The sequence below is a fragment of the Nomascus leucogenys genome, chromosome 2 (genome assembly GCF_006542625.1).
Source record: "Nomascus leucogenys isolate Asia chromosome 2, Asia_NLE_v1, whole genome shotgun sequence".
In the NCBI taxonomy this organism is placed as follows: domain Eukaryota; kingdom Metazoa; phylum Chordata; class Mammalia; order Primates; family Hylobatidae; genus Nomascus; species Nomascus leucogenys.
This window is the reverse complement of record NC_044382.1, coordinates 135,986,769-136,001,233: the sequence shown is the minus strand read 5'-3', so window position 1 is coordinate 136,001,233 and position 14,465 is coordinate 135,986,769. Positions and strand designations below refer to the sequence as shown.

The window sequence follows — 14,465 nt, the reverse complement described above, 5'->3', positions numbered from 1 at the left end:
CAAAGAGCATGAAATGGCAAGTTATGGTACATATACTTTAAAGTATTATAATTATATGAATATTCTATAGGTGGCATAGGAAACTGATTATTTACTAACGTTACTTAATGCTAGATAAAGTAGGACATAAAATGTTAGTTTAAAAATGGACACAAATGCAAAAAGGTTAAGGATTTGAGATATTTAAGTTACCTTCCCTATTTCTCAAACTTTCTATACTACTTTCTCTTCCTCATGAAACAATAAACATTTGAAATAAGCAAAGTACAATGAAACTCTTTGAATAAAATTTTAAAGTGTTGGTTTTGAAAAAGGTTAATCCTCAGACTCTTAAAATCTAATATTCTAGGAAGGCTTGAGACTGAAATCTTCTTCCAAAATTGTATAGTTCACTGACTCTTTTTTGTATTGAAATTTAAAACATTGTTAATTTCCTTAGCATTATGCTAGATGAAGACGTTGTAATGATCGAAATTCAGGTCCTGTCCTTATATCTACTCTACAGGCTTATTACAGACTGCTATTTTCTGAGAACTTTGTTTCTGCTTTTCATGATGTTCTTATCTTCTGTTTCTGCAAGATACCACAAAGCCATTTATTATGAATGCCTATTTGTTGTTATTGCTGTTATTTTGCTTAATTACCTTTCTTAAATTTGTTTCTGATCAGCAAATCTGCCTGATAATTGGGATTGATACAGGAGAGGCAGTATAATATTTTCTCTAAACTCAATCTTAGGCAAGTCTCTAGAAATTTATAGTTAAGTTAGTACTGAGGCTATGTCCTGACCAGCTTTGCCAGAAACCATTTCTCTTTTAAAATACATATTTGCAAATGCTCTGAGTGCACAATTCTCATGACAGTTTTATTTTAAAATAAAATAATGAGATTCAAATTGGCGATTAAATAAACAAAAAGCAAATTCACGTTTTAATTTTCAAAGAAAAAAATCTTCCTATAGAATCAAGAGTTATTTGCCATAACATTAGTTTCTAAAGTATCAAGTCTGATAAGTTATGCCCGAAACCATTAGGTTTTATAAAAAAGAGGTTAATATCTAGACCCAACTATTCTGCAATAACTCATCAGGATTCAAACTTATCACTTAGTACTTGTATGCCTGATATTCCTATAGCATTTGAATAGGACTCTTAATAGCAACATACCATGTTTTGTTCATAGATGTTTTTCCTAATACCTCATCTTTCCTAATATCCAGTGTCTGCTACTAAATAATTAGGTATTAATATCTATTACCTTTCCTAATATCCAGTGTTTACCACTTACAAGTTGATACTAGCTTCTGAGTCTGTCCATCTGTCAACTACCTAGCTTGCAAGGTTGTTGTGCCCAGGCTACAGAAAACTCTTGAAACATATTAGAAGTTTAATAATTGACAACTTAATTTAATTCAATATACAGTTATCTAACAGTTAGAGCCAGAACTTTGATAGATAGTACTTGTCAATATCAGGGTACTTCAAAATTGACAATCAGCACATCAATGAAAACAAATGACTCTGTACTACTCTCAAAATGGTAATCAAAGACTCAACATGGTCTAGGTCACCAATTCTCAAACCAGGCTCTCTAAGAATCACCAGGAAAACTCTAAAAACCACAAATACTCTAAGACAGGAGTATCCAATCTTTTGACTTCCCTTGGCCATACTGGAAGAATTGTCTTAGGCCACACATAAAATACACTAACATTAATAATAGCTGATGAGTTTTTTTTTTAATTGCAAAAAAAATTTCATAATCTTTTAAGAAAGTTTACAAATTTGTGTTGGGCCACATTCAAAGCTGTCCTGGGCCACATGTAGCCCGCAGGCTGTACGTTGGTGAAACTTGCTCTAAGAGGTTGAATAAAACATACTATGCCTGTTTATAAAAACAAAACACTGCACATATTCTTTGGGAAAGGGGAAACAGCCATTTTTCCCCAGATGGTTCTTTTAGAAATTTTGGAATCACTGGTCCAAAAGAAAAAAACAGGGATACCGAGACCTGGTTTCAAAAAGATTCTGCCCTACCAGGTATTATCTTGAAGACAAACCACAGCCTTGCAAAATGAGACTGTTACTCCAAGACCTTCTAAAAAGCCCACCTATTCCAACGACTGAAGACCAAATGCAGATATGTAACTTAAGAATGCTTTGGAAACTAACATTTCTAACAATACAATATTAAATTATTCACAGGCCTTTAAAGACCCAAATCTCCACTCTCACAAAGAAAACAGATTCCATTGATTGAAACACTTCATTGAGAACCTAATGTTCCAGACACCTTTATTTAAGGAAGGATCCTATGCAAAATTAGAATAACATTAGACTCTCTAATGACTTTAAACTAGTGGTGACTAATGTGGAAGAAAAGGAATTAAGAAAACAAAGAATGAAGGAAGGAAAAGAGTTATTTTAGATATCACCTCCCTTGACAGCACTATCTATCTTTCTGTGATGATGGAAATCTTTATCTCAATTGTCCAATGATAACAACTAGCCAAATGTGGTTATTAAGTACTTAAAATGTGACTCAAGTAACTGAAGAACTGAATTTTTAATACAATGTTAATTTAACAGCCACAAGTTACTAGTTACTGGAAAGTACAACCCATATTACATTTAAAAATTTATATCATACTTTTGGAAAATATGGACAGGGGATGGCAGAGGAAATACAAAAAACTAAGATTCCATGTATAAGAAACTTTCTTATTCTTAATTTTTTGAACATTTTTATACTAGGAAGAGATACATCCATACACTAGAACTCTGGAGCCTAAATCTTTTCTATTTTATATTCAATGGGTATAAAAACATTTGTCATGAGTATTTAAAAAAGAAAAAAAAAGTCACCAAAATAACAAGAGCTTATGCAGTATTAAACTGTAGGATATTGAAATGAATGCCAACTGAGACTCAGCAATGCCTGCCCCAATTTCCAATGCTAGCTCTGCATGTCTATGATTTTGGACAGGTCATTTAGTTATTTTGGGTCTTAAACGCCACATATGCAAAACAGGGCAATTTTTCTGCCAAACATTCTTTAGAGAATCTAGACAACAAATATAAGGTAGGTAAGATTCTTTTGTACCACATTAATATGTAAAGAATTAGGCCTATTATTCAATATGTATCGATTGAGGGTCTACTGTGTCAAGCCTATACTAGATACCAAAGGACATAATGGTGATCAATCACAAAGTCAGCTTCTCATGGAGCTTGAAGTTAGCTTAAGTTGACTCAAGCAACCATGTTAATAGATATACTACCACTAACTAAAGCCATTAAGGGAAAATGAGTTTGTTCTAGACTGGAGGATGAAGGCCTCCTCTCAAAAGAAATAAGGACTGAAGTGAAATCTTAAACTGAAGGTTAACAGTGGGTGTATGGAATGGTGGAAGGGAGAGGAAGAGTCCATGGAGAGTACCATGTACAAAGGCCACATGACCAACGAATTATTGTGCCACTGAGTAAGTGAAACACTGAAGAAGAGGCAAACCAGAGATAGACAATGCAGGGAGCATTGGGCAACAATGATCAGTTTTGTTTTGGGCACAATAGTGATGGGAAAGCACAGTGAATATGAGAAGCCCAGTTACAAGGCTATTGCTGCAGCTTTGTTGGTGCAAAAGTCATTGCGGTTTTTGCCATTACTTTCAATGTCAAAAAATGCAATTACTTTCATACCAACCTAATAGGATGGTAGCAGCTTAGATGAAAAGAATATTTAGAAATTCAAGTTGACAGAACTCAGTGATTGGATGGGGGAGTGAGAGAAAAGTGTCAAGGATGACTCATAGGTTTCTCACTTTTGCAGTATGATGAACAGTGGTACCATTCCGAGAGATATAGCACACACTGGCAGAGGGCCTGGATTCTTTTGTTTCTGGAGGGAATGGGAGGAAATACTAAGTTTGTGAGCTTGAGTTATCTTTGAGACATAAAACAAAAATGTCAAGCAAGCATTGGATACCCAGAACTCAGAGGAGTGTGGGTAGAAGACGAAATTTTGGGAGTCATTGGACTACAGATGATGTAGCATAAGGAGAGAAAAAAGAGGAACAAAGAAGAAGAAAAGTCCAAATAAGGCCTTGAGGATGTTCAGGTTAGAGAAGGAGGAGACTGCAAAGGATGCGAGGCTGAAAGAGCCAGAAAGGCAGAAGGAAAACTAATAAGCCAAGGAAGTGACCAAAACACTTCAAAAGAACACCAAATGCTGCTTGAAAGCTCAACACTGCTAAAAAAAACAAACAAACAAACAAACAAACAAAAAAAAAACTTCCTGAAATTTGTGACAAGAATGGAGATCACTTGTGACTTTAACAAGAACTATTTATGCAAAATGGAAGCCACACTACAGCAGTTTGAGTAAAAGGTAAGGAAGGAAAGACAGCAATTATAAACAATACTCTCAACAAGTCTGGCTGAGGAAGGAAGGAAAGAGCTTGTACCTGGAAAGGAATGAGAGTTAAATAAAATATTCCGCTTTTTCTGTCAGATAGAAGCTACTTAAACTTCTTTAAAGGAAGTAAACTATTGACAGGAACAGTTAAATATCCAAGAAGAAAAATGAAAATCACAGGACCGGAGAACCAAACTGCAAAGTACTGTTTACATCTACACTGTCCAATATAGTAACCAAAGGTCACAGGGAGCTACTACTTCAACACTATTGAAATGTTTGTCTGAATTGAGATGTGCTGTACTGTATATGAAAAACACATGGGGTTTCAAACTTTGTACAAAAAAAAGAAATTGAGATATCTCATTATAAATGTTTTAATATTCATTATATCTGCAATGAATGTTTTAGAGTGTCAAATAAAATATGGTATATTATAAATTAATTTTGCCTGATTCTTTACTTTTTTAAACGATATATGTAGTTCATATTATATTTCTGTCGGACAGCACTGATAAAGACCTTAAATGGTAAAAGGCCATAATCACAACAAGTGCTAGTCCAAACTTGGGACTGGGGTCCTCAGTCCAGTCATGCTCTATGAAGTTTCCTACCTCTTTCCAACACCATCAGCCCTGTAGCCCAATTCTTGAATTGCAGCTAAATGTTTTAATCACCCCCCTTCCTCTCATCTTGGCTACTGCAATGGTTCCATTAAGATGATAACGGGCTTTTACCAAAGTGGTAGTGATTGATACAATGAGAGGTATTGAGATACTGGATGTGTTTCAAACGTGTAATTGCTCGGATTTGCTGATAGTTTGGATGGGGATGTATGGACAGAGTAATACCTATTTAGAATGGAGTTGATATTAATGCAGAAGTCTGTCGGAAGGGCAGGTCTCTAATGATTAGAGTCCTCTAAGTCTTTCCCCACTGGAATACTCAAGCCTGCCCTGCCAAACCACCTACGCTCCCTTGCAAAAGTCTCCAAAATGGCTAGCATACCATACCAAATTCTGTTTGAAACTAAATTGATGGAAGAACTAATTCACACTTATCCAACAAAGAACTATCCCACCGGTTTCCAGAATTCTGAACCTAGATGAATATCTAATTTGTGACTATTCAGAAAAAGCACAGAATTTTTTTTAAAAAATTAAGGCAGAGAAATTTCTGAGTCCAATGATACTACGAGTGTACTAGCCATAATTAGCTTCTGCTGAGAGTCAACATTCCACTAAGCTATTTTTTCTTTTTGGCTTTCCCCCTTCTTCCAATTAGAAACCCCCAAGTTCTCTACCAGCTCCAAGTTTTTCATAATAGCTTTAAGCGGGTGTTTGTAGAGATCCTAGTGAAAATGGAAAAAGACAAAGGAAGGCCCCAGCTGATAGTAGCTTTCATGGTTTAAATGAGACACCACTAATGTTTTTAACTTCAGTATTTTAAGTAATTTTCCTTGTTGCTCACCCTCAGTGGGCTTTCACTTTGTGGAATCAACCCATTAGTTCCCTACCCCTTTGTACAGTATTTGTAAGAGTACTAGCTTTCATAGTTTTACCTGAAGAGCAAAAGCACATTTTTATGCTAAAAATGAAAAGCTGTTTTCTTAAGTTCTACTGTTTAACAAACCAGTAGCTGCAATTTTACCTGTTTGCCTCACTGGAGAACTAATTTGTAGAATGAAACCCTATCTTGAGTCCATCTCCCAAACCTGCCCTTCCCACAGACTTCTCCATTAATATCAACTCCATTCTAAATAGGGGGAAAACCCTGGTATTACTCTGTCCATACATCCCCTCATCCAAACCATCAGCAAACCCCAACAATTCTACCTCTGAAACACATCCAGCATCTGAACACCTCCCATTGTATCAATCACTACTACCTTAGTAAAAGTCATTATCATCTTAATGGAACCATTGCAGTAGGCTTCTAACTGGTTTCCTGCATTCTACTCTTGCCCCCTTACGGTATATTCTCTACACAACAGAGTGGTATTTTGAAAACATAAGTCAGATGATGTCAAATCTGTGATCAAAACCCTACAATGCCTTCCCCTAAATCACTTAGAGTAAAATCCTAAGTCTTTATCATGATCTGCAAGGTTCTACGCTATTTGGTCCTCACTACCCCCTGACCTCATCACACTGCCTTATCGATTCGGTCTTGCTGACCTCCCTGTCTCTCCATCACACCAAGCATACTCCCATCTCAGGGTCTTGGTATCTGTTGTTCCTCTGCCTAGAGTGTTCTTTCCCTGGTATCTGCATGGGGGTCACCCCTTTCTACAGCCTGCTCACATATCAGAGGTCTTCCCTAACAATGCTAAAACAGCACCACCCAGCCATCATCTAGCCACCTTTAATTTTCCTCGCCCTGCTTTAATTTTGTTTGTTTATTGTCTCCTACCGCTAGAATGAAAGCCCCATGACTTCATTTTGTTCACTGCTATATCCCCAGCATTTGGAACAGTGTTGTTGTTGATGTTCAATAAGGATTTGTTGAATAACGAGGTTCACATTTATTTCACTTCAGCATGGAACTATACTATAGACTTCCCAAATATCTATATGTAACATATAATGAAATACCATTGAAAGCAAACACACTCCACACATAAGAACCAAGAAACTCTATTTTGGTCCTTTAAATTCTAGTCTCACAGGATTTTAAAATGTATGAACATAAATACACATAGAGAAGATATCAATTTAGCAGTGTACTGATTTTTTGCTACATTTTAAATCCCAAAATTTATCTTTCCTTCTACCCAGGAAATTTTTATGCTAAAAATTAAAAGCTGTTTTCTTAAATTCTACTATTTAACAAAGCAGTAGCTGCAATTTTACCTGTTTGCCGCATTGTAGAACTACTTTAGTCAGTGTACACCTGGGTGAATGCATCTAGTATTACGGGTAAGCCTGACTTCAATGGCAAGTAGCATGGTTTTAGCAGGGTAAAGCCCCTGGCAAAACTGTGAAATCAGCCAAATTTGACTTTGCCACGTGTAAATATTTCTTATCAGGGTCCCACCTTTACCCAGTTCTGGACACTACTCTACTTTTCCCCTCACCCTCATGAGACACATTCTTGTTCCTCCAGGGTGACTTTCAAGGACTAAAGCTATATACTGAAATGATTAATAGTGTGTGAAATTTCTTGACTAGGCATCAATACAGCCCACTCAGAGAAGCAGCTCATGGTTAGAGGAGATAATGTAATTATTTAGTGTTTTACTTAAAGTCCTTGTTAAGTGACAGGAACTGCTCACCTGATTTGTACATTCCATGAACAAATCTTATAGTAAGTGCCTATTCTCTGTATGAAGATAAACACATATACAGATGCTAGTGAAGAAGTCATAATAATCAGTATTTACATCATCACATCTCCTCATTTCTGTCAGTTATATAATCATTCAACTCTCAGGAGTTCAAGGTAGAGAAATGTTGGTGGTAATCCCCAAGGGGTCCCCCTCAACATCTTTGTTATCTTAGAACAGGTCTAAGGGATAGAAAACATAAAAAGAGAAGAACCTGCTGCTACTATGTCCTAGCATTAAAGTCAGAAAAACCTGGATGTGAAGTCCAAATCGAGCTGTACTACTATTTTTTTTAGACAGGGTCTTGCTGTTTTGCCCATGTTGAAGTGCAGTGGCTGTTCACAGGCATAATCACAGTGCACTACAGTCTCAAACTCCTGGGCTCAAGCAATCCTCCTGCCTCAGCCTCCCAAGCAGCTGGGACAACAGGCTCCTACTACGGTGCCTGTCCTCCAGCTGTACTTTCTGTAAAAGTGGCTATTGAGCAATTTCTTGTGTTTCTTCTTTTTTTTTTTTTTTTTTGTGGAGACAGAGTTTTGCTCTTGTTGCCCAGGCTGGAGTGCAATGGCGCAATCTTGGCTCACTGCAATCTCCACCTCCTGGGTTCAAGCAATTCTCCTGCCTCAGCCTCCCAAATAGCTGGGATTACAGGCATGCACCACCACACCTGGCTAATTTTGTATTTTTAGTAGAGACAGGGTTTCACCATATTGTTAAGGCTGGTCTCGAATTTCTGACCTCAGGTGATCCACCTGCCTCCACCTCTCAAAGTGCTGGGATTACAGAAGTGAGCCACCACACCTGGCCAATTTCTTCTGTTTCTATTAGCTCATTGCATCTTGAGTAAAATGTGTATACGCCCCATTTCTTAGGAATTAATGAAAATCCAACAAGCAAAGTGACACATGAAAGACAATATAGTTGCTCCCTTGACCTTTCCACCTTGTTAATGAGAAAGGCAAAAATATAGGAATCATACAGAAACCCTTGACATACCACCAGCAAAAGGATCCTAAGCCTTGGCCCAAGGACAACTGCAATGGTAATGCTACCTTTAAAAACAAAAATATTAGAAATTATGGTTTAGCGGTCAAAATAGTAAAACACAAAATAGTAAAACACACACACAAAAAAAACAAACAAAAACAAAAAACTACTTTAATAATGCTTTAAATCCAGTAGGACCTAGTATGGATTGTCTACACTCCACTTTCCACATTTGATAATCTTGCATTCCATCATACATGTTGAAGATGTCCATCAAATACTTTGTTACCCTCCACCTTTTATTTCTTCTTGTAGGGCCAAAAATCCATACTTTGATTTTTCACTCTGTGTGTGTACGTATATACATTTTTAAATCAATTCCTGGCATCAGTTTTCAAGAGTTTCTGCCTTTCTAAAAATTCTTTTCTCTCAGCTTCCCCCAACACTGCTCTCCAGGCTATTTGACAGTATGGCAGCTCTTCCTTAATTTCCTTTGCTAATGGCTCCGCAATCTCTAACAGACGTTTAAACAATCTCCAAGTCCAATGCCAGACCCTATTTTCTGTTCTCTTATCTACCACTCTCCCTAAGTAATTTAGTCCATGACTTTAAGCAACCAAATCTCTATATGTAAATATACATATATTTACATATATTTACACACACACACACACAGCCTCCTCCATGACTCTTGGAGTAAGTTGTCTTTGTCTTTATAGGCTACTGAAACAGAATAGCCTCAAATACAAACTTCTCCCAACCACCAAATCTATTCCTCCTCCAATATTTCTCATCTCAAGCAACAGTACCAACATCTATTAAGTTTCTTAAGTTCAAAATCTACAAGTCAGCTTCTTTCTCACTCCCACATCCAATCCTTTCTGCCACCAACCTTTACTATCTCTCACCCAGACCACAATTATCACTTGAGTCTCTTTGCTTCCATTCTTGCCCCTGCCAATCCCTTCTCCACCCAGAGCCTAAAGATGTTAAAACAAAATGGACCATGTGGCTACCCCACACAAAATTCTTCAATAGCATCCCACTACATTTATAATGAAAAACAGTGATCTCCTTTTAGTTATGTTAATATACCACTCTTTCTCACCCCATTACCTTCATGTGCGCTGTCCCTTTGGTCTGGACTGTCATTCCACCCAATCATCAACTTACCCTTCAGGTCTCAGCTTCAATGTCATACTTCTCAAAAAAACGCTTTCCCAAAACCCAATTAAAATTAGGTCCTATTATATCTTTACAAGTATCCTTTTCTTTCATAATACTTAAAAAACAGTTATTAACTATGTTATTTGTCCAACTATTTTGTTAATGTCTGTCCAGGCAGAAGCAGTAACTGGTTTGCTAATCACCACATAATCCCACAGTGTCACAAGCATGTTGTCAACATCTAAGATACCCCCTTCCCCAATAACTAATAAATGGAGAACTCATGCCTACTGGTCCTAGAATGGCTATATAATATAGCAAGATGCACCAAGGATATTTATCTTTTCCCCTACAGTTGGACATCTAGACAAAATACTTTTAAAAAGTCAGTGATGGATAATGAAAGGAGTTCAACTGGAGGGAAGACAATCCAGTCCTTTTCCCTAACAAGTTTCTGAAGCATTTTACTTCTTTTGTTCTTCTATAGTTCCCAACACAGAGTTAGTCCCATGGTAGATAACTATGCACTTAGTAGAGCAAAGTAGAGTATATGCCAATCAGTCGACTGCTAGGTGTTACAAAAATTCTAAATATTATATTTCACTGAAGGCTAGAAGCATTACAGAAGGCGTTAGAGAGGTGGAAGTCAATTTGGACAGAGTAAGGGACAACTTCTGGGGATCCAGCCAACCTGTTATAACCCCTCCTGACTGCCCCTCTTTCGACAGTGATGTATCGTCATAGTTGTACTACTTAACACCCATTTCTTTAATCCATCTGCTAAAATTCTAAGCAAAATTATCTTCAACATGTACTTATTAGTTAAGCCAACAAAACAGTGGCCATAAAGATTATGAGTGGCAGAAGGTAAACTACAAAGAATTAAACTACCTGTTGCATATATGAAACGGAATATAATATTTTACATACATTCATCTAATAACGTAAGAATTAAGAGAATCTAAAATTGAGATCCTAGAGTCTTCTGAAGGGCCAATATAAGAGGGAAATAACAACTAGGTATTATTTTCCAGGCACTGAACATGGTCATTTTTATTGCACTTTTTTTCTAATCTTCATGATAACCCTGAAAAGCTGAAGCTGAGAGGTTGGGTGATTTCTTCAACTACCGTACAACTAACAACACAGGTGTTATTTTTTAGACACTTTGAACCAAAAAGCCAAGCAAGAAACACAAAGACACACAAATCTAAAGTTTTGGAGAACTTGAAGTGCTTTGTTATTGATATAATTTAATTTAAAATACCAAAAACTTCCCTAGGAAACATATAAGCTCAAGATATATACCTGTCAATTGGATGTCTTTCTAAAACTTATGGGTAAATACAGATCACTTTACTGCTCACATACTTGGCTTTGGTAAAATAAATCTAAAATATATCTGTATAATATTTTCATTAGTAAAAATGTCCCAAGATAATGAAAATTGCCAGCTCCATATCTACTTTTGTCTACAATGATTTTTGAGTTTTGAAAAAGGAATAGACTTGATAGAAACTACAGGAGTATGAATGAAAAATGTTTTAGACATTGTTTTGCTTCTGATTATGACAAAATACCACAATGGAATAACAAGAATAGTATTATCTAAAGCTAAATGATCTCAGGCTTTTAAACAATCAATAAGCTGTAAGAGCTCTGTAATTACCTCTGTGTGAATGTTACATTATCAAACACTGGGACAAGTACAGTCTTGTATGAAATCACTGTATGAGATCAAATAATCATATCCAAAAGAAATCACACGCTGGATTTAAACTTGTCCACACTGTGATCATTTCAACCTATGTGGTACTATCCTCTAAAATTCCATCAATGTAGTCATTACACACTTGTAAAGGAAGACTTCAAGTAATCCTGGCTCATAAAAAAGTTAAACATTAACAAAATCTCAAAAGCATCAATGTTATCTCAAAACAATGATATTGAACGCTGAAGAAATAACAGTCTTATGTGACCATAAAAAATAGAGTTACAAAAATCAATGAGTTTATGGGGACGGTTTTCTGTTTACGAAGTGTAACTGCTTATTGCAAAGACCCCAAAGGTCCTTCTGGTCATCCTCTACAGAAAAACCAATTCTCCTGTTTCCCTTCTTTCTTTAAAGACTTGCCCCTCTCCCTTTTTTTAAATATACACCTCTCCCAAAACGTTTTCATTGCAAAAAAAGTTATGCCATTATTAGAAACAGCGTGTCCCAAGACAAGATCTCTATGATCCTTTGTATATTCAAGATTGCAAGAATTGAGCTTTAGTAACTCATAGACCATAAACACACCCTGTTAAGATTTTCCTTCAAACAGTAACATTCCCACTCTTGGGATCCCTAATAGGCGTACATAAACCACACAACACAATCTTTCAAAACGACAGATGGTAGGTGCTCTCCAACCTCTCCCGGAGAGATCCTCACTGCACATTCTCTTCTCAAGGGCCCACAAACACAACTGTCATTCAGAGGGGTGGTGACTGTTAAGAGGGGTGGGAAAGAAAGTGCACACGAGATACCTAACTGGATGGGGAAGGTTGTTAAAGGCAGCCCTCCAGTATCACGTAACTAGCCAAACCCGCTACAAACTTTTGAGAGATTAAGTTACATTCCTCGGCAATTCCACCCTTGACAGCTGAATCCAGAGATGTCAGCAAGTCGTGCATGTCTACTACTCCCGCCACCTCAACTCGGGAAGAGTCTGCAGCCACATCCCGCGGTCGGCACGCACCAGGGGCTGGGGAAGAAGGGAGGGCAGGGCGAGCTCACCTTTTCCAGCTCGTCGTGGAGCTCCGCCAGGCTAGGCCGGAGCAGCTTCTCGCCCAGCTGCGCGGCTGTGTGCCGGTAGTGATCGATTCTGGGCACAGCGTCCATGGTGTTGTGGCCGAAGGTGCGCAGGTAGTAGGTGTTGGTGTGGGTATCATAATAGTAGTGCTGGTGGTGCCCACTGCCGCCGCCGCCGGAGTGCAGGCTGCTGCCCTCGCTCAGCACCGTGTCCCCGCCGTTCTGGAAGCTCACGTTGGGCCCGTCGACTCCGACCCCGGCCGCATCCGACAGGCTGTCTTCAGCCGACGAGGAGGCAGCTGGGTCCACGAAGTTCACGCGGAAGCGGCCCTTGGCTTCCTCGCTGCCTTTATCCGGCCCGCTCTCGCCACTGGCTTCCCCGTCCGCGGGGGTCTGCTTGGCCCCCGCCCCAGCACCAGCCGCCGCTGCCGCCGCCGCCGCCGCCGCCGCCGCCGCAGCAGCAGCAGCGGCGGCCCGCCCGGCGTTCTCGGAAACCAGGTCCACCTGGAAACGGCTCTGGCTCGGGGTGGGCCCCAAGGGTCTGCCCAGCCCGTCCCCGGCCGCCGCCGGGCCCTCACCGCGGACCCCGCCGCCGTCCCGGCTCGCGGGCGCAGCATCCTCCGGCACCGAGGACACAGCCGTGCCGGGCAGTTCCACCCTGGCGGCGGCCAGTGCAGCGGCTGGCGGCGTCTCCCCGACCCCGGCCAGTCCCGGGGCGCCGGAGGAGGGCGCCGTGGGCCGCGGCTCCATCGCTGCACGACACCCGGCGGCACTGCAGAGCCCGGCGGACGTCTCCAGCAGCACGCCCTCCGCACCCCTGGCCGGCGGTGGCCACAGCCGCAAGGCCAGGTGAGGGAGTCTTTCTCCCCGCCGCCCGCGGGCCGCCGCTAGCCTGGACGGCCACAGAGACCGCTGGCAGCCGAGCGAGCGCGCGAGTGTGGCGGGCGTGGGGCGGGCCCCGCTGTTTAAAGCCTCGGCGGGGCTGCGGCGGCGGCGGTTCAGGCAGCAGCACGCGGGAGGCGGGGCCGGAGGCTCCTCCGCCCCTCAGCCCGCCCACCCGCGGTCCCGCAGCGGCGCGCGGCTGACGCTCCCTCAGCGATCCGGCCCTCCGTGGCTTCTGCGCTACCCCACGCGAAAGCGCCCCGTGCGAGGATCGCGGCCAGCCAGTCCGCACCAGGCCTCGGGCAGTGCGGGCAGCACGAACGGCGCGATCGGGGAGCAGGCGCGGCTGCGGTCCGCGTCAGTGATGTCGCCGGGAGAATCTCCGCGCCGCTACCTCCTCTTCCGTCGCCTTCCTCCCACGCCTTCACCTCCCTCCCCCGCCGCGCTCTGCGGCGAAAAGGAGCGGGCTCCCAGGCCGTCTCCCCTCTCTCCACCCGGGGGCCGCGCGTCAGTGGACTTGCAGCCCAGGCCACGGGACTGCGGACGGCGCGCGTGCCCTGCCTCGCCTCACGCCGGTAGCTGATGCTCCCGCGGCAGCTGCCACCCCAGCGCCCCAGCCGCGGCTTCAGAGGCTCTCGCCCGCTGGCTTTTTTTTTTCCCCCCCTTTGGTGAACTCGCAGTACTTGGGCTGAGCCCGAAATCTCGCGAGATGCTGCAGGCGTCAGTGCCGCTTCCCACTAGGCGCGTGGTACCCGAGGCCGGGCTGGAGCCGCAGGCCAGCCGAGATTCCTGCGGGCGATGCTGGGGGCTTTCCGGTCGGGGCCGCAGCCGCTTCCGGAGCCGCGGGCGAGGTGCGTTCCCCAGCCTGGTGTGCTCTGGGCTCTGACCCGCCGCCGT

The 14,465-nt window shown here is 41.5% G+C and overlaps 1 protein-coding gene across 4 annotated transcripts in view; it reads right to left on the bottom strand.

The window, feature by feature from the left end:
- SLC12A2 (solute carrier family 12 member 2) overlaps positions 1–13,619 on the bottom strand; it is a 107,372-nt gene extending 93,753 nt beyond the window's left edge. For 2 of the 4 annotated variants that reach the window (XR_004031618.1, XM_030818402.1), the window contains exon 1: positions 12,672–13,591. Coding sequence is in view for 3 of the 4 variants with exons in the window: in XM_030818402.1 (XP_030674262.1) it covers positions 12,672–13,436 (765 nt within the window). In the remaining variant the exon portion in view is untranslated. Of the gene's footprint in view, positions 1–12,671 lie in introns of all 4 variants that reach the window. The other 2 variants (XM_003259914.4, XM_030818401.1) reach the window with 1 other exon arrangement.
- Between the last annotated feature and the right edge of the window lie 846 nt (positions 13,620–14,465).